Source organism: Somniosus microcephalus, unplaced genomic scaffold (genome assembly GCF_052327205.1).
Source record: "Somniosus microcephalus isolate GS21.2 unplaced genomic scaffold, FLI_Smic_1.0 unresolved_chr1, whole genome shotgun sequence".
Taxonomy (NCBI): Eukaryota; Metazoa; Chordata; class Chondrichthyes; order Squaliformes; family Somniosidae; genus Somniosus; species Somniosus microcephalus.
In genome coordinates this window covers 155,402,836-155,430,140 of record NW_028225179.1, presented here as the reverse complement: position 1 = coordinate 155,430,140, position 27,305 = coordinate 155,402,836, and the positions used below count along the sequence as shown (strand labels likewise).

Below are 27,305 nucleotides of genomic sequence, written 5' to 3'. Positions count from 1 at the left end.
TTGTCCCATTTTGCCTACATGGCAGTAATTAGCTCTCTGACACCTAGTAAATGTCCCTCCTCTCCTCACCAATTATCTTCTGACCTCATTAACCCACTCGGCCTCTTTCTGTGTATAACAAAATACCCTGATCTAAGAGTTTCACTTTACACAACATCCTTGAGGTGTTTTCTAAACAGTTTGTCTATTCTGCAGTTTCTAAAATGAAGGATGTCTCCAATCCTCTCTCTTTTCTCCAGCTCTTATCGCTTTTCCATAACATTACCGAATTCTAAGTCTCCGACAGTCTCTGTGTTTATTCCGCACCACATTCCATTACTTTAGTAATTTAAAACAGAGGTTTTTAGTCAGGTTGGCATAATTTCCCATCCTGCTTTGGTCTCAGCCATTCGCCATATTATACAGGCTATATCGGTTTTTAACATACAATTTCACATACTATAGTTATATAAAAATGGTTATCGAATCTTCATAATGTTTACTAAATCCTACCGGTACACTCTATCCTACAAATACCTGATAGAGGTCTTTACAATGATGAAAGGGAAAGGTCAACGTACAGTAAATAAGTGCATGTTCCATTGCCCAACTCCTCCAGATCCATCAACTGATTGCAGAAGGAATGTTGGCCGGGACATGGGTAAACTGCCTGTCCTTATTTGAATAGTGTCTCGTGATCTTTAACACCCAGTTGAACAGGTAGACAGGGCCTCTAACACCTCAACCTAAAGATGGTACTTCTAAATAACAGGGACTGCACTTCAAAAAGAATTCATTGGCTGTGATGTTTTGGGATGTCGAGGTCATGAAGGACCTATATAAATGCAAGCTCTTTCCTTCTGATTCCTTCATTATCGCACTGGAGTGTCAGCTCAGGTTATGTACTCAGCAAGGCGAGGGCATTGACCCCACAACATTCAGACTCTACTGGGTTTTTAGTTACCCGAGTGGGCTCCCAGACCCTGGCCCTAAGGAGACTGGTCGCGGCTGCACCGTGCAGTCGGCAGATCCAGTTCACCCTTCGCCTCTGTGCTCACTCACCTACACTGGCTCCCGGTCCGGCAAGGCCTCGATTTTAAAATTATCATCCTTGTTTTCAAATCCCTCCATGGCCTCGCCCCTCCCTATCTCCGTAACCTCCTGCAGTCCTACAACCCTCCGAGATCTCTGTGCTCCTCCAGTTCTGGCCTCTTGCGCATCCCCGATTTTCATCGCCCCACCATTGGCAGCCGTGTCTTCAGCAGCCTAGGCCCTAAGCTCTGAAATGTCCTTCTTAAACCTCTCCGCCTCTCTACCTCTCACTCCTCCTTTAATAAACTCCATTAAACCTACCTCTTTGACCAAACTCCTTATGTGGCTCAGTGTCAAATTTGGTTTGATAACGTTCCTGTGAAACACCTTGGGTCATTTTACTATGTTTAAGGTGCTATATAAATGCAATTTGTCGTTGTTGTTTGATTCAAATCCAGGACCAAGGGGTGAAGTAACGGTCTGACACATACCTAGGGCGGTGCCTAGGATAATCCAGTAACTAGTTTCCATTCACTTTTGACCAAAGTATCTCCCAGGCACCCTCTGGAAATAAATTTCATGTCTTCAGCACCCACTTCAGAGATTATTTAACTGATTAATCTCCTCTCTGTACTCGGAATACAGGCCCAGATTCTGGAATTCCGCTCTCCTGACACACAGCAAGAGCCCATATTGGGAAATTCCACAATCCCAACCTGTGCTTTTTTGAACATTGGACAGACCGTGAATGCGGATTTTCCCGACAGGGTCTCGGTGTGTGCCAGGAGCACGGAAGAGGGAATTCTAGGCTCGTGTTTATTTTCCATTCTTTTTTCTGATCCCATTATCTTTCAGTTCTGAAGGAAGGTCCTGCCTGAATTGTCTGATCAGCCGAGTGTTTCAGCATTTGCTGTTTTTGATATTCCCTCAGTACCGGTTTCCACCAGCAGGTGGTGATACTGCACTGTAAAACTTTACAGCGCTTTGTACAGCTCGCCATCACCATCTCCTGGCTGAAAGTGGCACTACAATCAACTGCAGGGGAACGTCAAACACTCTGGGGTGAATTTTCACTTTTACCACAACAGGCGTTAGCGGATCGGCCGCCCGGTTTACAGCCCGCACCGCAGTAATAGTGAACATTCAGCCCGTTTAAACCGAAGATTTGCAAATTCCCCGTCTTCTTGAGGAGAGATAGTTTGTGTATTTCTCATCACTAATGGTGCTGATGAACTGAGGAATGTCCTCATTTTGAGAGCACAACTTATACCTGCTTTTTAATATAAAGGAGTGGGGCAGTGATGAGAAAGGGCTGGGATGGAGTTGCTGTCGGTTTTACTTTTTATTTTAGTCTTTGTTTTTATTACAGTGTCAGCCAGTGGCTCAGTTGGTCGCACTCTCGCTTCCTGAGTCAGAAAGTTGTGGGTTCATAGTCCCACTCCAGAGACATGAGCACAACAATCTAGGCTGACACTCCAGTGCAGTACTGAGCGAGCGCCACACTGTCGGAGGTGTCTTTTCGATGAGACCTTAAACCGAGGCCCTGTCTGCTCTCTCAGGTGGATGTAAAAGATCCCAAGGCACTATTTCAGAGAAGAGTTCTGAGGAAGGGTCATCGACCTGAAACGTTAACTCTGTTTCTCTCTCCACAGATGCTGCCTGACCTGCTGAGTATTTCCAGCATTTTCTCTGTTTATTTCAGATTTCCAGCATCCGCAGTATTTTGCTTTTGTGATTGAGTTTTCCCCGGTGTCTTGGCCAATATTTATCCCTCAATTAGCGTAACAAAAAACAGATTATCTGGTCATTATCACATTGCTGTCTGTGGGAGCTTGCTGTGCGCAGATTGGCTGCCGCGTTTCCCACATTACAACAGTGACTACACTCCAAAAAGTACTTCATTGGCTGTAAAGTGCTTTGGGAAGCCCGGTGGTCGTGAAAGGCGCTATAGAAATGCAAGTCTTTCTTTCTTCTTCGGACATTTTATATTTTTATTTGTTGTATTTACAGTCTCATTGGGATTTTACAATGTGTAATTTGGAAATTACATTTTCTAACTTCTGACCCCTGACCTCTGCTTCTGACCCGAATGGCGCGGGGTCAAGTCACTGTGACGTCATGGATTATGCGGGCCGGCCCGAGGCCCCGCCCCTTTTACAGACCCGGATCGGAGCCGGAGCAGATTCTCAGACACTTGTTCACATCCCAAGTCCCAAAGAAAGGATAAAGTTTCCCCGTGAATTTATTCCCAGTGAAGGTGTGGAGATGGGACTTGGTGTCCGCGCTGTAAAATGAAACTGTCCCGGACTCATAACTGAGATAAACTCCCACCTTCCCGGGGATCGGACCGGTGGGGAGACGGGATTCAGGGGAGGAGTTTACATTAAAATCATCATCAACCCGCTCGATGGTCCAGACTCCAGTCTCCGGGCTCAGTGTGACCTCTCCCTTCCTCTCCACAGACTCTGCGGCTACTCCCAGAATCCAGCCCCGATTCCCCGCCACCTCCACCTCCCAGTAATGTCTCCCCGATGTGAATCTCTCTGATCCCAGCACACAGGGCCAGTCTGTAAACCTCTTCCCGCTGTCAGGGAGATTCCTCCGGGTCCCGGCCCATCTCACACTCTTCAGATCCTCAGACACCTCGAGTCCTGGATGCGCTGTTTCCACATCCAGGGTCACAGAGACTGGGAGAAAAAGCAGAGAATTAGAGAGATTCACCCGGGATTAGAGAGAGACTCGCCGGCAATCGGGGGAAGAGACTCTCTGGGGATCGGGGGGGGTGGGGTGGGGGGGAGACTGGCCGGGGATCGGGGGGAGAGAGTGGCCGGGGATCGGGGGGGGGGGGGGAGACTGGCCGGGGATCGGGGGGAGAGACTGGCCGGGGATCGGGGAGAGAGACTGGCCGGGGATCGGGGGGAGAGACTGGCCGGGGATCGGGGGGAGAGACTGGCCGGGGATCGGGGGGAGAGACTGGCCGGGGATCGGGGGGAGAGACTGGCCGGGGATCGGGGGGAGAGACTGGCCGGGGATCGGGGGGAGAGACTGGCCGGGGATCGGGGGGAGAGACTGGCCGGGGATCGGGGGGAGAGACTGGCCGGGGATCGGGGGGAGAGACTGGCCGGGGATCGGGGGGAGAGACTGGCCGGGGATCGGGGGGGAGAGACTGGCCGGGGATCGGGGGGGAGAGACTGGCCGGGGATCGGGGGGGAGAGACTGGCCGGGGATCGGGGGGAGAGACTGGCCGGGGATCAGGGGGAGAGACTGGCCGGGAATCGGGGGGCAAGACTGGCCGGGGATCGGGGGGGAGAGACTGGCCGGGGATCGGGGGGGAGAGACTGGCCGGGGATCGGGGGGGGGGAGAGACTGGCCGGGGATCGGGGAGAGACTGGCCGGGGATCGGGGGGAGAGACTGGCTGGGGATCGGGGGGGAGAGACTGGCCGGGGATCGGGGCGAGACTGGCCGGGGATCGGGGGGAGAGACTGGCCGGGGATCGGGGGGAGAGACTGGCCGGGGATCGGGGGGCGAGACTGGCCGGGGATCGGGGGGTGAGACTGGCTGGGGATCGGGGGCGAGACTGGCCGGGGATCGGGGGGAGAGACTGGCCGGGGATCGGGGGGGGGAGACTGGCCAGGGATCGGGGGCAGATGCTTTCACCGAGATCCCCCTTTCTGACTGATTTTTTTGTTTCTCAATTCGAGAAAAGAGCTGCCCTGAGGGGAGGAAACGAGGATCTGACAACAGCAGAAAACACCGGGACTTCCAGGGAGGGAGGTCACAGCTTCTGAAAATATCAAACATTACACCCACCTCCGCACTGTGGGATTCTGTGGGGATATAAATACTAAAATGAACAAAAGCTGGAACTGGAGCCTCAATGTACAACTAAATACTGTTCCCAGTTTAATGCACCACAAACTGGGGTTAAAATACCTGGGGGTTGAACACATTCCATACTCCTTACCAGATTACTAACTGAGGAAAGTCACTCTGTGGGACTGGGTGTATATGGGTAGATGTGTGTGTGTGTTCCTCAAAGTAGAAAAGTCAAAGTTTTCAGACGATATGAAACTCGTAAATGTTGTAAATAATGAGAAGGATAGTAACAGACTTCAGAAGGACATAGACAGGCTGGTGAATTGGTCAGACAAATGATAGACAAAATTTAATGCAGAGAAGTGTTTAGTGATACTTTGGTAGGAAGAATGAGGAGAGGCAATATGATCTCAATGGTACAATTTTAAAGGTGTGCAGGAACAAAGAGACCCCTGGGGGTGTATGTACATAAATCTTTGAAAGTGGCAGGACAAGTTGAGAAGGCTGTTCAAATAATATGGGATCCTTGGCTTTATTAATACAGGAATAGAGTACAAAAGCAAGGAGGTTATGCTAAACCTTTATAAAACACTGGTTAGGCCTCACCTGGAGGATTGTGTTCAATTCTGGTCACCGCACTTTAGGAAGGATGCCAAGGCCTTGGACAGGGTGTGGAAGAAATTTAGTAGAATGGTACTAGGGATGAGGGACTTCAGTCACGTGGAGAGACTGGAGAAACTGGGGTTGTTCTCCTTAGAGCAGAGAAGGTTAAGAGGAGATTTGACAGACGTGTTCAAAATCATGAATGTTTTTGATCGAGTAAATAAGGAGAAACTGTTTCGAATGGCAGAAGGGTTGGTAACCAGAGGACACAGATTGAAGGTGATTGGCCAAAGAACCAGAGGCGACATGAGGAAACATTTTTTACACAGCGAGTTGTTGTGATGTGGAACGCGCTGCCTGAAAGGGCGGTGGAAGCAGATTCAATAGTAACATTCCAGAGAGTATTGGATAAATAGTTCAAGGGAAAAAATTACAAGGCTGTGGGGAAAGAGCAGGGGACTGGGATTAATAGGATAGCTCTACCAAAGATGGGCCGAATGGCCTCCTTTAGTTCTGTATCATTCTATGGTCACAAAAAATAAGCATTTTATTAAGAGTGTCTAATCCTCCACGTGTGAGTGGTCTGCTTTCAAATGACTAAAAATGACTTTAAAACTGTATTGAACCATTTACTAGTTTCACTGGTGTACACTAGTCAGCTTCTTCGTAAATTAAATATTTTTTAATATTTGAAAACTGTTAAAACGTGCCTACTAGTGCCTGTGCCCCTAAAAATTAGTTCAATTTGAAGAGCTTCCTCAAACGGGCACAATCAGCGGAAACTCGCAAGGCTCATTATCCCGATCTGGCGGCGGGGCCAGTTTTATGGGCGGGGTCGATAAATGGAACAACACCCAAAAGCTCAGAGGGACTTGGACTTCGAGCTTCGAGCAGCGTAAGGAGATGAGAGCTACACGCTTACAACTGTTCCTGATAAGTTCTCCAGTGAGTATCTGTCTGTCCCAGTGTAAGAATCCTGAGAAATTCCCATTTCAGATTCCCACTAGCTAACATGGACGAAATGAAATAAACATTATTAGTTGTAGGTTTAGGTTGGTATTATGTAACTGTTAGTCAATGCTCGCCGATTCTTGAATAATCGTGTTTATAAACCAGTGTAATATGCCTTGGGTAGACCCGGTTAGATTTTAAAATGCTTGACCAAATATTAAAGGCGCAGACTTTAACAAGCCTTGTTAGCAAAGCAACAGTCAGTCTGTGAGAAAAGCTGAGAGAATTAATGGAATTCCAGAGACTGAGATACGAGGCAGGGACTGTAAGATTGTTATAAATTACATGTTCATTGTTTTTTTGAATACTTGTTTTGATATGTTAGAACATCCACAGTGAATTATAAAAACAAAGGCTAACAGCAAGGGCCATATCTCAACCTGTGGAGACATATTCCTTTAATATTGCCATAAATACCCCAGATAAAACCGCTTGGACCACCCAGCATTGACATCGGTACCAGCTACAGACATGACAATGGCACACCCAGCCCAGTCGACCCTGCAAAGTCCTCCTCACGAACATCTGGGGACTTGTGCCAATATTGGGAGAGCTGTTCCACAGACAAGTCAAGCAACAGCCTGACATACTCATACTCACAGAATCATACCTTTCAGTCACTGTCCCAAACTCCTCCATCACCATCCCTGGACATTTCCTGTCCCACCGGCAGGACAGACCCACCAGGAGTGGCGGTACAGTGGTATACAGTCGGGAAGGAGTTGCCCTGGGAGTCCTCAATATTGACTCCGGAACTCTTGAAGTCTCATGGCTTTAGGTAAAGCAAGGTGAAGGAAACCTCCTGCTGATTAACACCTACCGCCCTCCCTCAGCTGATGAATCAGTACTCCTCCATGTTGAACACCACTTGGAAGAAGCACTGAGAGTAGCAAGGGCACAGAATGTACTCTGGGTGGAGGACTTCAATGTCCATCACCAAGAGTGCCTCGGTAGCTCCTCTACTGACCGAGCTGGCCAAGTCCTTAAGGACATAACTGCCAGTCAGGGCCTGTGACATGTGGTGAGAAAACCAACATGAGGGGAAAAAGCTACTTGACCTCATCCTCACTAAACTACCTGTCTCAGATGCATCTGTCCATGACAGCACTGGTAGCAGTGACCACTGCACACTCATTGTGGAGTCAAAGTCCCGTCTTCACACTGAGGACACCCTCCATCGTGTTGTGTGGCACTACCACTGTGCTAAATGAGATAGATTCAGAACAGATCAAGCAGCTCCAAACTGGGCATCCATGAGGTGCTGTGGGCCATCAGCAGCAGTAGAATTGTATTCCACCACAATCAGTAACCTCATGGCCCGACATATCCCTCAGTCTACCATTACCATCAAACCAGGGGACCAACCCTGGCTCACTGAGGAGTGTAGAAGAGCATGCCAAGAGCAACATTAGGCGTACCGAAAAATGAGGTGCCAACCTGGGGAAGCTGCAACACGGGACTACATGCATGTTAAAAAGCAGAAGCAGCATGCTATAGACAGGGCTAAGTGAACCCACAATCAACGGATCAGATCAATACTCTGCAGTTCTGCCACATCTAGTCGTGAATGGTGGTGGACCATTGAACAACTAGCGGGAGAAGGAGGCTCCATGAATATCCCCATCTTAGTGGTGAACCTGTGGAATTCTCTCCCACAGAAGGCAGTTGAGGCCAATTCATTAAATATATTCAAGAAGGAGTTCGATATATTTCTTAAGGCTAAAGGGATCAAGGGATACGGGGAGAAGGCAGGGACAGGGTACTGAATTTGGATGATCAGCCATGATCTCATTAAATGGCGGAACAGGCTCGAGGGGCCGAATGGCCGACTCCTGCTCCTATCTTCTATGTTTCTATTTTCAAGGATGGTGGAGCCCAGTACGTGAGTGCAAAAGACAAGGCTGAAGCGTTTGTAACCATCTTCAGCCAGAAGTGCCTAGTGGATGATCCATATCGGCCTATTCCTGAGGTCCCCACCATCACAGAAACCCGTCTTCAGCCAATTCACTCCATGTGGTAGCAAGAAACGGCCGTGTGCACTGGATAAGGTCAGAAATGGGGATGTTCACTGATGACTGCACAGTGTTCAGTGCCATTCACAACTCCTCAGATAATGAAGCAGTCCATGCCCGCATGCAACAAGACCTGGACGACGTTCAGGCTTGGGCTGATAAGTGGCAGGTAACATTCGTGCCACAGAAGTGCCAGGCAATGACTATCTTCAACAAGCGAGAGTCTAACCACCGCCCCTTGACATTCAATGGCATTACCATCGCCGAATCACCCACCATCAACATCCTGGGGGTCACCATTGACCAGAAACTTAACTGGACCAGCCACATAAATACTGTGGCAACAAGAGCAGGTCAGAGGCTAGTTATTCTGCGGCGATTGTCTCACCTCCTGACTCCCCAAAGCCTTTCTACCATCTACAAGGCACAAGTAAGGAGTGTGATGGAATACTTTCCACTTACCTGGATGACTGCAGCGCAAATAACACTCAAGAATCTCGACACCATACAGGACAAAGCACCCGCTTGACTGGCACCCCCTCTAACACTTTAAATATTCATTCCCCCAACCAAGGACTGCAGCGGTTCAAGAAGGCGGCTCACCACCACCTTCTCAACGGCAATTAGGGATGGGCAATAAATGCTGGCCTTGCCAGCGACGCCCACATCCCATAAAAATGAATTTTTAAAAATACAGTGAAGGCTATGGGCCCTGTCAACATCCCGTCTGTCGCGCTGAACACTTGTGCTCCAGAACTAACCGTGCTTCTAGGCAAGCTGTTCCAGTACAGCTACAACACTGGCATCTATCCGACAATGCGGAAAACTGCCCTGGTATGTCTTGTCCACAAAAAGCAGGACAAATCCAACCCGGCCAATTACTGCAATCTCCAATACCTCCAAGTTACCACCCATGTCTCACCTCCTGACTCCCCAAAGCCTTTCCAGCATCTACAAGGCACAAGTCAGGTGTGTGATGGAATACTCTCCACTTGCCTGGATGAGTGCAGCTCCAACAACACTCAAGTAGCTCGACACCTTCCAGGACAAAGCAGCCTGCTTGATTGGCACCCCATCCACCACCTTAAACATTCACTCCCCCAACCACCGGCGTACCGTGGCTGCAGTGTCTGCCATCTGCAAGATGCACTGCAGCAATTCACCAAGGCTTATTCGGCAGAACATCGCAAACTCGTGACCTCTGCCACCTAGAAGGACAAGGGCAGGAGGCGCATGTGAACACCACCACCTCCAAGTTACCACCCATGTCACACACCATCCTGACTTGGAAGTATATTGCCGTTTCTTCATCGTCACTGGGTCAAAATCCTGGAACATCCTACCGAACAGCACTGTGGGAGTACCTTCACCTCACGGACTGCGGAGGTTCAACAGGCGGCTCACCACCACCTCCTCAAGGGCAATTAGGGATGGGCAATAAATGCTGGCCTTGCCAGCGATGCCCACATCCCATAAACACATTTTAAAATGAGTCTTAATGGTCAAAAACAGATGATGTAAGAGTGTCATCAGACCAAAAGCCTGAGTAAGCCAGGGTGATACCAACGTGGCATCTTTATGATTGGATTTTGGGTTTGGGTGTCAGTCAATCATTGGTTCAGGAGGGCTCCATAGGTTTTGAATGAGAGTAAGGATATAAGAAGGAGTTCTTAACAGCCTCAAATTGTAGAAGGTTCCAGGAGCGGGAGATTCCAGGAGCGGGAGATTCCAGGAGCGGGAGATTCCAGGAGCGGGAGATTCCAGGAGCGGGAGATTCCAGGAGTAGGAGATTCCAGGAGTAGACGATTCCAGGAGTAGGAGATTCCAGGAGTAGGAGATTCCAGAGACACAGTAGAAGATTTCAGGAGTAGGAGATTCCAGGAGTAGACGATTCCAGGAGTAGACGATTCCAGGAGTAGACGATTCCAGGAGTAGGAGATTCCAGGAGTAGGAGATTCCAGGAGTAGGAGATTCCAGGAGTAGGAGATTCCAGGAGTAGACGATTCCAGGAGTAGGAGATTCCAGGAGTAGGAGATTCCAGAGACACAGTAGACGATTCCAGGACTAGGAGATTCCAGGACTAGGAGATTCCAGGAGTAGGAGATTCCAGGAGTAGGAGATTCCAGGAGTAGGAGATTCCAGGAGTAGGAGATTCCAGGAGTAGGAGATTCCAGAGACACAGTAGACGATTCCAGGACTAGGAGATTCCAGGACTAGGAGATTCCAGGACTAGGAGATTCCAGGAGTAGGAGATTCCAGGAGTAGGAGATTCCAGGAGTAGGAGATTCCAGGAGTAGGAGATTTCAGAGACACAGTAGAAGATTTCAGGAAGAAACAAGGAGACACCCGGGAGACGAGAAGAGATGAGAGACAAGAGACACAGGGTGCAGCTTACTCACAGTTGCGGCTTGTACCCAGAGTATGAGTGGTAATATAAGTCTCAATTATACACTGTAACTGCTGCTTGAATACACTAGTGAATGAAGTCTTGCTTGTGCTGAATAAAGTTAAATCACTGTCCCCAATACGGGTCAACCTCGAATCATTTGGAACCAGGGTCCCTCTGAACATAACATAAGAACATAAGATATAGGAGCAGGAGGAGGTCATTTGGCCCCTCGAGCCTGCTCCACCATTCAATAACATCATGGCTGATTTGATCTTGGCCACAACTCCACTTCCCTGCTCGCTCCCCGTAACCCTTGACTCCCTTCTCGTTCAACAATCTGTCTATCTCCACCTTAAATATATTCAATGACCCAGCCTCCACAGCTCTCTGGGGAAGAGAATACCAAAGATTCATGACCCTCTGAGAGAAGAAATTCCTTTTCATCTCAGTTTTAAATCGGGGACTCCTTATTCTGAAATTATGCCCCCCTAGTTCTTGATTCCCCCACGAGGGGAAACATCCTTTCTGCATCTACCCTGTCAAGCCCCTTCAGAACCTTATATGTTTCAATAAGATCCCCTCTCATTCTTCTAAACCCCAATGAGTATCGGCCCAACCTGCTCAACCTTTCCTCATAAGACAACCCCTTCAACTCAGGAATCAACCGAGTGAACTTTCTCTGAACTGCCTCCAATGCAAGTATATCCTTCCTTAAATAAGGAGACCAAAACTGTACGCAGTACTCCAGGTGTGGTCTCACCAATGCCCTGTACAGCTGTAACAGGACTTCCCTACTTTTATACACCATTCCCTTTGCAATAAAGGCCAACACTCCATTTGCCTTTCTAATTACTTGCTGTACCTACATGCTAACTTTTTGTGATTCATGTACAAGGACCCCCAGATCCCTCTGTACCTCAGCATTTTGTAATCTCTCCCCGTTTAAATAATAATGTGCTTTTTTATTTTTCCTACCAAAGTGGATAACCTCGCATTTTCCCACATTATACTCCATCTGCCAGATTTTTGCGCACTCACTTAGCCTATCTATATTCCTTTGGAGATTCCTTGCGTCCTCCACACAATTTGCTTTCCCACCTATCTTTGTATCATCAGCAAATTTGGCTACATTACACTCGGTCCCGCCATCCAAGTCATTAATATGGATTTTAAATAGTTGAGGCCCCAGCACTGATCCCTGCGGCACCCCACTAGTTACAGTTTGCCAACCTGAAAATGACACATTTATGCCGACTGTCTGTTTTCTGTTAGTTAGCCAATCCTCTATCCATGTTAATATATAACCCCCAACCGCGTGAACTCTTATCTTATGTAATAACCTTTTATGTGGCACCTTATAGAATGTCTTCTGGAAATCCAAATACACGAGATCTGCTTGTTCCCCTTTATCAACCCTGCTCGTTACATCCTCAAAGATCTCCAGAAAATTTGTCAAACATGATTTCCCTTTCATAAAACCATGCTGACTCTGCTTGACTATGTCATGATTTTCTAAATGTCCTGTTACCACTTCCTTAATGATGGACTCCAGCGTTTTCCCAATGACAGATGTTAGGCTAACTGGTCGATGGTTGCGTGTTTTCTGTTTCCCTCCTTTCTTAAACAGGGGCGTTACATTTGTGGTTTTTCAGTCCGCTGGGACCTCTCCAGAATCCAGGGAATTTTGGTAGATTACAAAAAATGCATCCACTATCTCTGCAGCCACCTCTTTTAAGACTCTAGGATGCAGGCTATTGGGTCCAGGGGACTTGTCCACCTTTAGTCCCATTAGTTTGCCTAGTACTTTCTCTATAGAGATAGTGATTGTTTTAAGTCCCCCGCCCACCCAAATAGCTCCTTGATTATCCATTATTGGGATGCTTGTAGTGTCTTCTACCGTGAAGACCGATACAAAATATTTGTTCAAAGTCTCTGCCATTTCCCTGTTTCCCATTATTAATTACCCAGACTCATCCTCTAGGGGACCAAGATTTACTTTAGCTCCTCTCTTCCTTTTATATACCTGTAGAAGCTCTTACTGTCTGTTTTTATATTTCTTGCTAGCTTACTCGCATAAGCTATCTTCTCTCTTTATCATCTTTTTAGTCGTCCTTTGCTCATTTTTTTAAATTTCCCTAACCTCTGGCCTTTCACTATTCTTTGCAACATTGTACTGTATGCTTTTTTTTTCCAATTTGATACCATCCTTTACTTCCTTAGTTCGCCACGGATGGTTCATCCTTCTCTTAGAGTCTTTCTTTCTCACTGGAATATATCTTTGCTGAGAGTTATGAAATATCTCCTTTAATGTTTGCCACTGCTTTTCTACAGTCTTACCCTGTAATATATTTTCCCAGTCCACTTTAACCAAGTCTGCTTTCATACCTTTGTAATTACATTTATTTAAGTTCAGGACACTAGTTTGAGACCTAGCTTTCTCACAGTCAAATTGAATTTGAAATTCTATGATGCTATGATCACTCTTCCCAAGAAGATCCTTCACTACGAGATCATTAATTAATCCAGCCTCGTTACACATTACCAGATATAAAATAGTCTTCTCCCTGGTTAGTTCCACAACGTATTGTTCCAAGAAACCATCCCGTATACACTCGAAGAACTCTTCCTCAAGTCTACCTTTGCCAGTTTGCTTTGTCCAATCAATATGAAGATTAAAATCTCCCATGAATAGCCGTACCTTTCTTACAAGCCTCTATTATTTCTTGACTTATACTGTGTCCTACAGAGTGGCGACTGTTTCAGGGCCTGTAGACCACTGCCACCAGTGATTTCTTACCCTTACTATTTCTTATCTCCAGCCAAACCGATTCTACATCTTGATCTTCTAATCAATATCATTTCTCATTACTGCACTGATCTTATCCCTTATTAACAGAGCTACACCACCTCCTTTTCCTTTCTGCCTATCCTTATGAATTGGCAAATACCCCTGAATATTCAGTTCACAGCCTTGGACACCTTGCAACCATGTCTCTGTAATGGCTCTCAGATCATACCCATTTATTTCTATTTGTGCTGTCAACTCATTTATCTTGTTACGAATGCTGCGTGCGTTCAGATATAGAGCATTTAATATTGTCTTTTTACCATTTTTCCTACTCTGACCCCACTTTCTGATGCACTCTTATGTGTATACGCTCTGTCCCTTCCTGTCACACTGATTATCATTACCCCTATCGTTACCCTGCACTTTTGCCTTCTCATTTTTCTTTGACTTTTTAAATTTCCGCTCAGCGTATCCCTCCACCCCCCACACTATTTAGTTTAAAGCCCTATCTACAGCCCTAGTTATTCGATTCGCCAGGACACTGGCCCCAGCCTGGTTCGAATGAAGCCCGTCCCGACGGAACAGCTCCCACTTATCCCAGTACTGGTGCCAGTGCCCCAAGAATCGAAACCCATTTCTCCAACACCAATGTTCGAGCCACTCGTTCATATCTCTGATCCTATTTACCCTATGCCAATTTGCACATGGCTCAGGTAGTAATCCAGAGATTATTACCGTTGTGGTTCTGCTTTTAATTTAGCCCCTAGCTGCTCATACTCCCTCAACAGAACCTCTTTCTTTGTCCTACCTATGTCATTGGTACCTACATGGACCATGACAATTGGATCTGTCCCCTCCTACTCTAAGTTCCTCTCCAGCCCAGAGGAGACGTCCTGCACCCTGGCAGCGGGCAGGCAACACAGCCTTCGGGACTCACGCTCTTGTCTGCAGAGAACAGTGTTTATCCCCCTTAATGTACAGTCCCCTACCACTAGCACATTTCTTTTTGCTCCTCCCCACTTGAATGGCTCCCTGTACCATGGTGCTGTGGTCAGTTTGCTCATCCTCACTGTAGTCCCTGCTCTCACCCACACAGAGAGTAATAACTCGTAACTATTTGACAAGAGCAAGGGCTGAGTCTCATCCACCACTAACTCCTGGTTCCCCATACCTGCCTCGCTCGTAGTCACACCCAACTGTCACTGACCACGGACCAAATTTGGTAAAATAGATGGGGGAGAGCCAGTGGATGTGGTGTACCTTGACTTCCAGAAAGCCTTCGATAAGGTTCCACACAAAAGATTATCATGCAAAATTAAGGCTCATGGGATTGGGGGCAAAGTATTAACGTGGATAGAGAACTGGCTGGCGGATAGAAAACAGAGAGTTGGAATAAACGGCTCGTTTTCGGAGTGGCAGGCAGTGACCAGCGGGGTGCCGCAAGGATCTGTCCTGGGACCCCAGCTGTTCACAATATATATAAATGATCTGGATCAGGGAATTGGATGCAATATTTCCAAATTCGCTGACGACACTAAACTAGGAGGAGGGGTGGGCTCTGATGAGGATGTCAGGAGGCTACAGTGCGATTTGGACAGGTTGGGGGAATGGGCGGATACGTGGCAGATGCACTATAATGTGGATAAATGCGAGGTTATCCACTTTGGGGGTAAAAACAGGAGGGTAGATTATTATCTAAATGGCAATAGATTGGGAGATGGGGAAGTGCAGAGGGACCTGGGTGTTCTTGTGCACCAGTCACTGAAGGAGAGCATGCAGGTGCAACAGGCGATTAAGAAGGCAAATGGTATGTTGGCCTTCATATCAAGGGGGTTCGAGTATAGGAATAGGGATACCTTACTACAGCTGTACAAGGTGCTGGTGAGACCGCATCTGGAGTATTGTGTACAGTTTTGGTCGCCCCATCTGCGGAAGGATGTTCTTGCCATGGAAAGAGTGCAGCGGCGATTCACCAGGCTGATACCTGGAATGGCGGGAATGACCTACGAGGAGAGATTGAATAGTTTGGGCTTGTACTCACTGGAGTTTAGAAGATTGAGAGGGGATCTCATCGAAACATATAAAATTATGGCAGGCCTGGACAGGCTGAATTCAGAGAGAATGTTTCCAATGGCAGGGGAGCACAGAACCAGGGGCCACAGTCTAAAAATAGCGGGCAAATCATTTAAAACAGAGATGAGGAAGAATTTCTTCACTCAAAGAGTGGTGAGCCTGTGGAATTCCCTGCCACAGAGGGCTGTGAAGGCTAATTCAATAAATATTTTCAAGAGAGAATTGGATATATTTCTGAAGGCTAAGGGGATTAAGGGTTACGGAGAAAAGGCGGGGACGGGGTACTGAACTGGTAAGATCAGCTAAGATCTCAGATGAAGATCAGCCATGATCTCATTGAATGGCGGAGCAGGCTCGAAGGGCCGAATGGCCTACTCCTGTTCCTATCTCTATGTAACTATGAATTAATTAATCTAAGGGGTGTGACTGCCTCCTGGAACACAGCGTCCAGGTAACTCGCCCCCTCCCTGATGTGTCTCAGTGTTTGAAGCTCGGACTCCAGCTCATCAACACGGAGCCGAAGTTCCTTGAGCAACCAAAATGGTGTCCACCAGCTCCCACATGGTGGAGCAGTAATACATCGCCTGCCCTGGCATCTCTGGAATCTTATAAATTGGCGAGCTTAGTCAGGAGGTTGATTCATAGCTGATTCTTTTATAAACTATTCGGTGCAGGCAAGATCCTAGGACTGGCGTGGTTAGCACGACCTGGTCAGTTAAGGAAGGAAAACCTTCGAGGGGTTAGGACACCGCGACCCACCAGTATTAATAGCAACAAGTTCTACAATTGACGGGCTAGACAGAAGTTGAGCACATCACAGATAAAGAGTTGAGAAAATTATGTTTAACTGATTTAGTATCGTTTCTGACGAGTCAAGAAGCAGAGTCATATCAGAAGGTGATAGAGAGGGTCCAGAGTCAAGGGACTCTGGGAAAGGTCGAATTAGACAAAGGGGAGCACTGGGCAGGCTATGCAGCCCATTTCTGTGCGCAGCGTAGTGAAGTAAGAGAAGGGAACCATTTAGCCACACAGAGAATAAGAGAATGCCAGCAGCTAGAAACCAGGTATCTGGGAACTCTGCAAAGGAACGAAATAAACAGGGAATTGGGAAGACAGGAAAAGCTGCTGAGACGGCAGATCAAAAGGCGAATAAAAGAAACTTAAAGTTGTATGATCTGTCTGTACCAGTAATCTCATGGTCACTGTATGATCTGTCTGTACCAGTAATCTCATGGTCACCATATGATCTGTCTGTACCAGGAATCTTATGTCACTGTATGATCTGTCTGTACCAGTAATCTCACGGTCATTGTATGATCTGTCTGTACCAGTAATCTGACGGTCAATGTATGATCTGTCTGTACCAGTAATCTCATGGTCACTGTATGATCTGTCTGTACCAGTAATCTCATGGTCACCGTATGATCTGTCTGTACCAGTAATCTCATGGTCACTGTATGATCTGTCTGTACCAGGAATCTTATGTCACTGTATGATCTGTCTGTACCAGTGATCTCACGGTCACTGTAGGATCTGTCTGTGCCAGTAAACTCACGGTCACTGTATGATCTGTCTGTACCAGTAATCTCATGGTCACTGTATGATCTGTCTGTACCAGTAATCTCATGGTCACCGTATGATCTGTCTGTACCAGGAATCTTATGTCACTGTATGATCTGTCTGTACCAGTAATCTCACGGTCATTGTATGATCTGTCTGTACCAGTAATCTGATGGTCAATGTATGATCTGTCTGTACCAGTAATCTCATGGTCACTGTATGATCTGTCTGTACCAGTAATCTCATGGTCACCGTATGATCTGTCTGTACCAGTAATCTCATGGTCACTGTATGATCTGTCTGTACCAGGAATCTTATGTCACTGTATGATCTGTCTGTACCAGTGATCTCACGGTCACTGTAGGATCTGTCTGTGCCAGTAAACTCACGGTCACTGTATGATCTGTCTGTACCAGTAATCTCATGGTCACTGTATGATCTGTCTGTACCAGTAATCTCATGGTCACCGTATGATCTGTCTGTACCAGGAATCTTATGTCACTGTATGATCTGTCTGTACCAGTAATCTCACGGTCATTGTATGATCTGTCTGTACCAGTAATCTGATGGTCAATGTATGATCTGTCTGTACCAGTAATCTCATGGTCACTGTATGATCTGTCTGTACCAGTAATCTCATGGTCACCGTATGATCTGTCTGTACCAGTAATCTCATGGTCACTGTATGATCTGTCTGTACCAGGAATCTTATGTCACTGTATGATCTGTCTGTACCAGTGATCTCACGGTCACTGTAGGATCTGTCTGTGCCAGTAAACTCACGGTCACTGTATGATCTGTCTGTACCAGTAATCTCACGGTCACTGTATGATCTGTCTGTACCAGTAAACTCACGGTCACTGTATGATCCGTCTGTGCCAGTAAACTCACGGTCACTGTATGATCTGTCTGTACCAGTAAACTCACGGTCACTGTGTGATCTGTCTGTACCAGTAATCTCACGGTCACTGTGTGATCTGTCTGTACCAGTAATCTCACGGTCACTGTATGATCTGTCTGTGCCAGTAATCTCACGGTCACTGTATGATCTGTCTGTACCAGTAATCTCACGGTCACTGTATGATCTGTCTGTACCAGTAATCTCACGGTCACTGTATGATCTGTCTGTACCAGTAATCTCACGGTCACTGTATGATCTGTCTGTATCAGTAATCTCACGGTCACTGTATGATCTGTCTGTACCAGTAATCTCACGGTCACTGTATGATCTGTCTGTATCAGTAATCTCACGGTCACTGTGTGATCTGTCTGTACCAGTAATCTCACGGTCACTGTATGATCTGTCTGTACCAGTAATCTCAGTGTCACTGTATGATCTGTCTGTACCAGTAATCTCACGGTCACTGTGTGATCTGTCTGTACCAGTAATCTCACGGTCACTGTGTGATCTGTCTATACCAGTAATCTCACGGTCACTGTATGATCTGTCTGTACCAGTAATCTCACGGTCACTGTATGATCTGTCTGTACCAGTAATCTCACGGTCACTGTATGATCTGTCTGTACCAGTAATCTTGCGGTAACTGTATGATAATAAGAACTTAAGAACATAAGAACATACGAAATAGGAGGAGTCGGCCAATTGGCCAGTCGAGCCTGCTCCGCCAGTCAATATGATGATGGCTGATCTGCTGCCTCTTCTCCACTTTCCTGCACTTTCCCCATATCCCTTGATTCTCCTAATATTCAAAAATCTATCGATCTCTGTCTTCAATATACTCACCGACTGAGCCTCTAGATTTCTCTGGGGTAGAGAATTCCAAAATTTCACCACCCTCTGAGTGAAGAAATTTCTCCTCATCTCAGTTCCATATGGTCGACTCCTTATTCTGAGATTGTGACCCCTGGTTCTATACTCCCCAGCCAGGGGAAATATCCTCCCTGCATCTACCCTGTCAAGCCTGTAAGAATTTTGTATGTTTCAATGAGATCACTTCTCATTCTTCTAAACTCTAGAGAATATAGGCCCAGTCTACTCAACCTCTCCTCATAGGACAATCCCCCCATTCCCAGGAACCAGTCTGGTGAACCTTTGTTGCACTCCCTCTATGGCAAGTACATCTTTCCTTAGGTAAGGAGAACAGAACTGTTCACAATACTCCAGATGTGGCCTTACTAGAGCCCTATATAATTGCAGTGAGTCATCTTTACTCTTATACTCCAATACTTTTGTGATAAAGGCCAACATACCATTTGCTTTCCTAATTGCTTGCTGTACCTGCATGTTAACTTTCTGTGATTCGTGTACAAGGACACCCAGGTCCCAATGAGCACCAACATTTCACAATCCCTCACCATTTATAAAATAAGCTGCTTTGCTATTTTCCTACCAAAGTGAATAACTTCACATTTGTCCACATTATATTTCATTTGCCATGTTCCTGCCCACTCACTTAGCTTGTCTATATCCACTTAAAGCCTCCTTGCATCCTCCTCACAACTTACATTCCCACCCAGCTTTGTATCATCAGCAAACTTGGATATATTGCATTTGGTCCTCTCATCCAAATCATTGATGTAGATTGTGAACAGCTGAGGCCCAAGCACTGATCCTTGCGGTACCTGACTAGTTACAGATTGCCAACACGAAAATGAACCATTTATTTCTACTCTCTGATTTCTGTCCAGTAAACCAATCCTCAATCCATGCTACTATATTAGCCCCAATCCCTCGAGCCCTCATTTTGGTTAAGGCACCTTATCGAATGCCTTTTTAATTCCAAATACACCACATCCGCTAGTTCCCCCTTATCTATTCTGCTAGTTACATCATCAAAAAACACTAACAGATTTGGCAAACACGATTTCCCTTCAATAAATCCGCGTTGACTCTGCCCAATCCTATTATTATGTTCTAAGTGCCCTGTTACCGCATCGTTTATAATAGATTCCAGCATTTTTCCTCATACTGACGTCAGGCTAAATCTTCTGTAATTCCCAGGTTTCTCTCTCCCAACTATCTTTAATAGTGGGGATACATTTGCAACTTTCAATCACGGACACCATTCTAGAATCTGTGATCTGTATGTACCAGGAATCATACGGTCAATATATGATCTGTCTGTATCAGTAATCTCACTGTCACTGTACGATCTGTTTGTGGCAGTAATCTCACGGTCACTGTATAATCTGTCTCTACCAGTAATCTCATGGTTACTATATGATCTGTCTATCGCAGTAATCTCATGGTCACTGTATGATATGTTTGTAACAGTAATCTCATGGTTACTATATGATCTGTCTATAGCAGTAATCTCAGTCACTGTATGATATGTTTGTAACAGTAATCTCTCGGTCACTGTATAATCTGTCTGTAACAGTAATCTCATTCACTGTATGATCTGCTGTACTAGTAATCTCACGGTCACTGTATGATCTGTCTGTACCAGAAATCTCACCGTCAATTTAAGATCTGTCTGTACCAGTAATCTCACGGTCACGGTATGATCTGTCTGTACCAGTAATCTCACGGTCACTGTATGATCTGTCTGTACCAGTAATCTCACGGTCACTGTATGATCTGTCTGTACCAGTAATCTCACGGTCACTGTTTGATCTGCCTGTACCACTAATTTCACGGTCACTGTTTGATCTGTCTGTACCAGTAATCTCACGGTCACTGTATGATCTGTCTGTACCAGTAATCTCACGGTCACTGTATGATCTGTCTGTACCAGTAATCTCACGGTCACTGTACGATCTGTCTGTACCAGTAATCTCACAGTCACTGTATGATCTGTCTATAGCAGTAATCTCATGGTCACTGTATGATATGTTTGTAACAGTAATCTCACTGTCACTGTATGATCCGTCTTCACCAGTAATCTCACGGTCACTGTATGATCTGTCTGTAACAGTAATCTCATTCACTGTATGATCTGTTGCACTAGTAATCTCATGGTCAATATATGATCTGTCTTTACCAGTAATCTCAGTCACTGTATGATATGTTTGTAACAGTAATCTCACGGTCACTGTATAATCTGCCTATACCAGTAATCTCAGTCACTGTATAATCTGTCTGTAACAGTAATCTCACAGTCACTGTATGATCTGTTGTACTAGTAATCTCACGGTCACTGTATGATCTGTCTGTACCAGAAATCTCACCGTCACTGTAAGATCTGTCTGTACCTGTAATCTCAATCACTGTATGATCTGTTTGTACCAGATACTCATGGTCACTGTATGATCTGTCTATACCAGTAATCTCACGGTCACTGTATGATCTGTCTGTACCAGTAATCTCACGGTCACTGTATGATCTGTCTGTAACAGTAATCTCACAGTCACTGTATGATCTGTCTGTAACAGTAATCTCACGGTCACTGTATGGTCTGTCTGTACCACTAATCTCACGGTCACTGTTTGATCTGTCTGTACCAGTAATCTCACGGTCACTGTTTGTGCTGTCTGTAGCAGTAATCTCACGGTCACTGTATGATCTGTCTACCAGTAATCTCATGGTCACTGTATGTGCTGTCTGTAGCAGTAATCTCACGGTCACTGTATGATCTGTCTGTACCAGTAATCTCACGATCACTGTATGATCTGTCTGTACCAGTAATCTCACGGTCACTGTTTGATCTGTCTGTACCACTAATTTCACGGTCACTGTTTGATCTGTCTGTACCAGTAATCTCACGGTCACTGTATGATCTGTCTGTACCAGTAATCTCACGGTCACTGTATGATCTGTCTGTACCAGTAATCTCACGGTCACTGTATGATCTGTCTGTAACAGTAATCTCACGGTCACTGTATGGTCTGTCTGTACCACTAATCTCACGGTCACTGTTTGATCTGTCTACCAGTAATCTCATGGTCACTGTATGTGCTGTCTGTAGCAGTAATCTCACGGTCACTGTATGATCTGTCTGTACCAGTAATCTCATGTTCACTGTATGATCTGTCTGTACCAGTAATCTCAGTCACTGTATGTATTGGGTGGTTTAATATGATTGAACAGTTTAATACTTTTCACTCATTATTTCCTAGTTTTCAAGCTCGTTTAAAGGGGTCTTAATACAGATTATTCTGTAAACAGCCAATGTATATTTAGCGTATTAGGGGACAAACACCTAGCTGGATGAAGAACACATCCCGCAGATGGAGTGAGGAAATGAGCTGCCACAGGGGAAAAGGTAAGGAAGGGCAGTGAATAAATAATTCAAGGGAAAAAGTAGAGGAAAAAAGGAGGATGAAGCAGCTGTGGTCCACAACTCGATCAGTCTGAACAGCAGCCTGGACAGGAACTCAAACAAAACTGGTACAATCGGGCAGGCCCCAGATTCAGAGACACCCCCAAGAGGAAAATACACCCTGGAGACAGCAAACCGACATCACCCTGAATACAGTCCATCAATCAAATTATATCCACGAATCTCAACAGACTCCAGCACATAATCAGACAAAACAAAACTGACTGACATAAAAGAACAGGTGGACGCTCCATTTCTACAGGAGATCCTCCTCACCACCCTCAGAACACACCAAGTTTGTGAGTGAGTGGGTGGGACCAATGCTGGCCGCCTTCTACTGACCCAAGAGCAGAGGATAGTCACACTAATCAACAGGAACCTTCCCATTACTCTGAGACACGCATTCCTGGAGAAGGAGGCCGCTCCATCCTAAAGAATCTCGAACAACAGGAGAACACAAAGTGATGCTTCAGTTCTGTGTCCTGAATGAGGTGTCCCCAGATTCCCCACATCAGCAATCCTCACACTCGCCCCACGTATGGACAGCACAGTAACCATGAGTGGAGACCTAAACTGTGCTCTTCACTCCCAACGGGACAAGCTTCCAGTGGACACAGGGCACTAGGACAAGCAGCCGGAGCAATCTGGGAAAAGTAGTGACCTGGTCCCACACCAACTAATAGCTCCCCTACCGAGTTTTACAAAGTCCTAATCGCGGAACTTGCTCTCCCGCTACTGAAACCCCGCACTATGTGCTGGAGACAAGGACACAGACACACTTAACTTAGTCACAATCATGTTAATACATATGAAGGGAAAGGTCACCATCATTGCTCATCGTAGAAAATTAAATCCCTCCTCAATGCGGACAAGAAAATATTGGCCAATATCACAATCTCCAGATATCTCCGGCCTGGTTCATGCAAACAAATAGGCTTCATAGGGGGCCGCACGTGGAGGCAAAACACCAGCGGTTATTCAATGTGATGCACCATTGTCATACCTCTACCCTGAAACTATCCCTGGATGTATAAGCCATAATAATTGTCTAGGGCGAGTGGAATGATTCAAGGCAATTGAGAGAATAAGCCTTGGTGACACGTTCAGCAATCCAGTGCTTGCTCCCCAGGTCCACAGTGAGCACCAGCTAACTCTGTACCCCTCACCACTCCTCCCTCAACAGGCAGAGAAAGCCTCGCTCCCAGGCTTCCTGTCCTGACCTTGGTCACGGACATGAGTTTGACACACAAGATGGAGATGGATCAGGAGATGAATATTGTAGAGGAGGAAAGGTTCAGCTGGGAAGGGCGGTGTTTCCTGTTGCTGAAGTGTGCAAAGTATCGATGGGTTCTGGAGGCTGTGGTTCATCTGAGGGTCCCTGTGTTGGTCATGTTCGGGGAGCTGACATTTTCAACTGTCCAGTTGAAGGCGATGCTTTTTTGAACATGGATTTGGTGCGTGAATAACACTAACTCCATCCAGGCCCACTTTTAACCGCGTTCATTTGCAACTACTTAGTACTAAAAGATACTTTCTATGATATTTTTATGTATAACGAATCAAATTATGATATAAATCAGGCCAAAGGAACTTATATGAGTTTTACCGGTGTTAATGGAATCCAGCATTTCTCTCCACACTGTGTATAGTAAAGGGCCGTTGAATTTTCCGATAGACAGGGCGGCATCTGCTAATGTCAGTTTATTATCGTCCTCACTAATCCTGCAAATATCAAACAATTGGTTATAAATTGACCATAAACACTTTTCTGAGCTATTTTACCAAACTGTGCAGAGTTTCAGTAAAGAGCATGGCCTACCTCCTCTTCTGACGAGTTTCTTCCTGAAATAAATAAAACACAACCTGAGTTGACAGAGACTGAGCGTCTATATCGGGACAGCAGAAATTACACCCAGATTGTTACAAGCTGCTGATAATTCCCAATTCTCACTGCTGCCCACACACAGGTAGAAAGAGGATATTACAAAAAGGATATCGAAGCACAGGAGAACGTATAAAAGAGATTTACAAGAATGATACCAGAACTGCGAGGGTACAACTAACAGGAAAGAGTGAACAGGAAAGATTATTCTCTAGAAAAGGGAAGACTGAGAGGAGACCTGAGCGAGGTCTTTAACATTATGAAAGGATTCGATGGGGCAGATGTAGAGAAGATGTTTCCACTTGTGGGGAGTCTAAAGCGAGGGGTCATAAATATAAGAGAGTCAGTAATGAATCCAAAGGAGAATTGAGGAGAAATCTCTTTACTCAGAGAGTGTTTAGAATGTGGAACTCGCTACCACAAGTTGAGAATAGCACAGATGTATTTAAAAGGGAGCGAGATCAGTACATGAGGGAGAAAGGAACAGAAGGATATATTGATAGGGTGAGATGAAGTAAGGTGGGAGGAGGCTCGTGTGGAGCATAAACACTGACATTGATCTGATGGGCTGAATGGCCGGTCTCTGTGCTGTAAAATTCTGTGTAATTCTATGAGCGGCATATTTGAAAACAGGCCAGTGGAAATTACACAAAAAATTATTAAATGCTTCTGATAGAAACAGGATATAGTTGAAAAATCTTATTAGAGTATCAGATACTAGAAATCAACATCAGTGTCACTCACAGACACAGTGCCTCTCACACCCACCCTACCAGACACACCCACACACTCACAACATGGGACTGGAACTGGATTGGAATGTGAGTTTCAGGAGAATATTAAACTTGGGCACCACAGAAATAATTACAGACTAAACATCAAGATCACAGCTACTCATTCCCGGGGAGGTTGCAGGTATTCCCGGGATCCTGTAGATTTTGTGGGAGGCCGATTAGTTCGGTGAAAATAGCAGCTCCGCCCAGGATAGACAAAACAATCGATCGGTTTAAATCAGTGACGAATTATTGGGAAAATGCTGCATTTATGTCAAAATTCTCGCCCGTCAACTTGTGACTGTGAACTTTCACTGAACTAAACTGAAATATAATCCTCACCTGCAGAAATGTCAGCTCGTCTTTTTGCTCCATCTGTTTCTGCAACTTTGAGAGTTTCTCCCGAATAGAATTTAAATTCACTTGAATTTCTCTGAGGTTTTTCTCCATTGTTTCTAGAATCTTCCCCTCTTGTTTCCTGAGATCTCTGATTAAACGCTGCTCTTTCTCACTGAGAATCTGGTGCATTTTAGCGAACTCGGATGTGATGAGGGTCTGCAAACTGCTCGACTGTTCCTACCAAATGAAATGTGAAAAATAACACGTTTTCCGCATTAAAACCAAAAAAAAACGAATCAAACTTTGAAAATCAGCCCAGGACGATTTACCCTAATTTCGGAAATCTTCTGTTTCTGCCGCCGCTCCGTGTCCAGAACCGCCGATTTCTTCTTTGCGAGAGAATCTAAGGAAGATTTCAGCTGATCCTGGGATTGGGAGAGAAAATCACAGAATAAAAGTGTTAGACCATGAAAATGTGATAAAATAATCAGGCGATCAAATCTGCTCCCTTTTACCTTGTAGATTCCAACAGCTTCTTTAATGGGCATGAAGCGGTGCTCTCTGTGTTCCCGCGCATCTCTACAAGTGTAACAGATCAATTTCTTGTCAGTTTCACAAAATAGCTTCAGTTCTTCCTGATGTTCCTCACAGTGAAGTTTACTTTCCTTCCCTTTCGGATTCAGCTTTAATTTTCGAGCTTTCTCGGCCAGATTCGCTAAGGCCCAATTAACCTTGAGGTTTATTTCCGGAAACTCCTCTCTACATTCCGGGCAGGAGTTTTCCCAACATGTGATACAGGAGCGGCAGAAGTTGTGCCCACACCCCAGTGTTACCGGATCGGTGAAGAAATCCAGACAAATGGGACGAATTGCCTCCTCGGTCAAACTCTCGGCCTCCTGTCTGGAAGCCATGTTCACACTCAGCACTTCCTGATTCAAACCGCTTTCCGTCTCCGTGTTTACTGCGCTGCCGAACAGCCTCAGTTCAGCGACTTCCCCGATGAAATTCACGGCAATACTCAGGGAATTATTATTAATATAAACTAGTCTCTGTCCAATCGACTTTTACTCAGGGAGATAAAACCTAGAGCAGTATAAAGGACAAACAGTGTTAGAGGGCGGAGGGGAATAATTGAACCTTGGCCTGGAGATTGCAGGTCCGTGAGGCGTTGGCAGTGGGGGGAGGGAGCGAGGAGGGAGGAGCCGGAGATGGGCGGGGATAGAAACATACATAGAAGATAGGAGCAGGAGTAGGCCATTCGGCCCCTCGAGCCTGCTCCGCCATTCAATGCGATCATGGCTGATCATCCAAGTTCAGTACCCGGAACCTGCTTTCTCGCCATACCCCTTGACCCTTTTAGCCTTAAGTAATATATCCAACTCCTTCTTGAATATATTTAATGAATTGGCCTCTACTGCCTTCTGTCACCACTCTCTGGGTGAATAAATTCCTCATTTCTTTCCTAAAAGGCCTACCCCTTATCCTTAGACTGTGACCGCTGGTTCTGGATTCCCCGACCATCGGGAACATCCTCCCTACATCTAGTCTGTCCAGTCCTGTCAGAATTTTATAAGTTTCAATGAGATCCCCCCGCATTCTTCTGAACTCCAGCGAGTACAAGCCCAATCGACCCAATCTCTCCTCATATGTCATTCCTGCCATCCCAGGTATCAGCCTGGTGAATCTTCGCTGAACTCCTTCCATGGCAAGAACATCCTTCTTCAGATAAGGCGACCAAAACTGCACACAATACTCAAGATGTGGTCTCACCAAGGCCCTGTACAACTGTAGCAAGACATCCTTGTTCCTGTACTCAAACCCTCTC

General features: G+C 45.9%; 2 protein-coding genes across 2 annotated transcripts in view; both read right to left on the bottom strand.

The window, feature by feature from the left end:
- LOC147096288 (zinc-binding protein A33-like) overlaps nucleotides 1-25,901 on the bottom strand; it is a 329,518-nt gene extending 303,617 nt beyond the window's left edge. Inside the window, exon 1 of the mRNA XM_085973870.1 lies at nucleotides 25,810-25,901. The gene's annotated coding sequence lies outside the window, so the exon portion shown is untranslated. The remainder of the gene's footprint in view (nucleotides 1-25,809) is intronic.
- Nucleotides 1,601-26,391, bottom strand: LOC147096287 (zinc-binding protein A33-like). The gene is made up of 7 exons (XM_085973804.1): nucleotides 26,142-26,391; nucleotides 25,996-26,057; nucleotides 25,810-25,905; nucleotides 25,484-25,660; nucleotides 24,306-24,328; nucleotides 24,093-24,208; nucleotides 1,601-3,722 (listed from the first exon to the last, which is right to left on the bottom strand). The coding sequence occupies exons 1-7, from the start codon at nucleotides 26,389-26,391 to the stop codon at nucleotides 3,166-3,168; spliced, it is 1,281 nt and encodes a 426-aa protein (XP_085829930.1). The 3' UTR covers nucleotides 1,601-3,165.
- Between the last annotated feature and the right edge of the window lie 914 nt (nucleotides 26,392-27,305).

Bases quoted from the DNA above. Each gene is read 5' to 3' on its own strand.
- LOC147096287 (XM_085973804.1), bottom strand. From the start codon at position 26,391: ATGGCTTCCAGACAGGAGGCCGAGAGTTTGACCGAGGAGGCAATTCGT. The intron at 25,906-25,995 runs GTAAAAGGGAGC...TCCCAATCCCAG, and splicing joins AAGCTGTTGGAATCTACAAG to GATCAGCTGAAATCTTCCTT. The intron at 24,329-25,483 runs GTGAGGATTATA...TATTTATTTCAG, and splicing joins ACGAGCTGACATTTCTGCAG to GAAGAAACTCGTCAGAAGAG.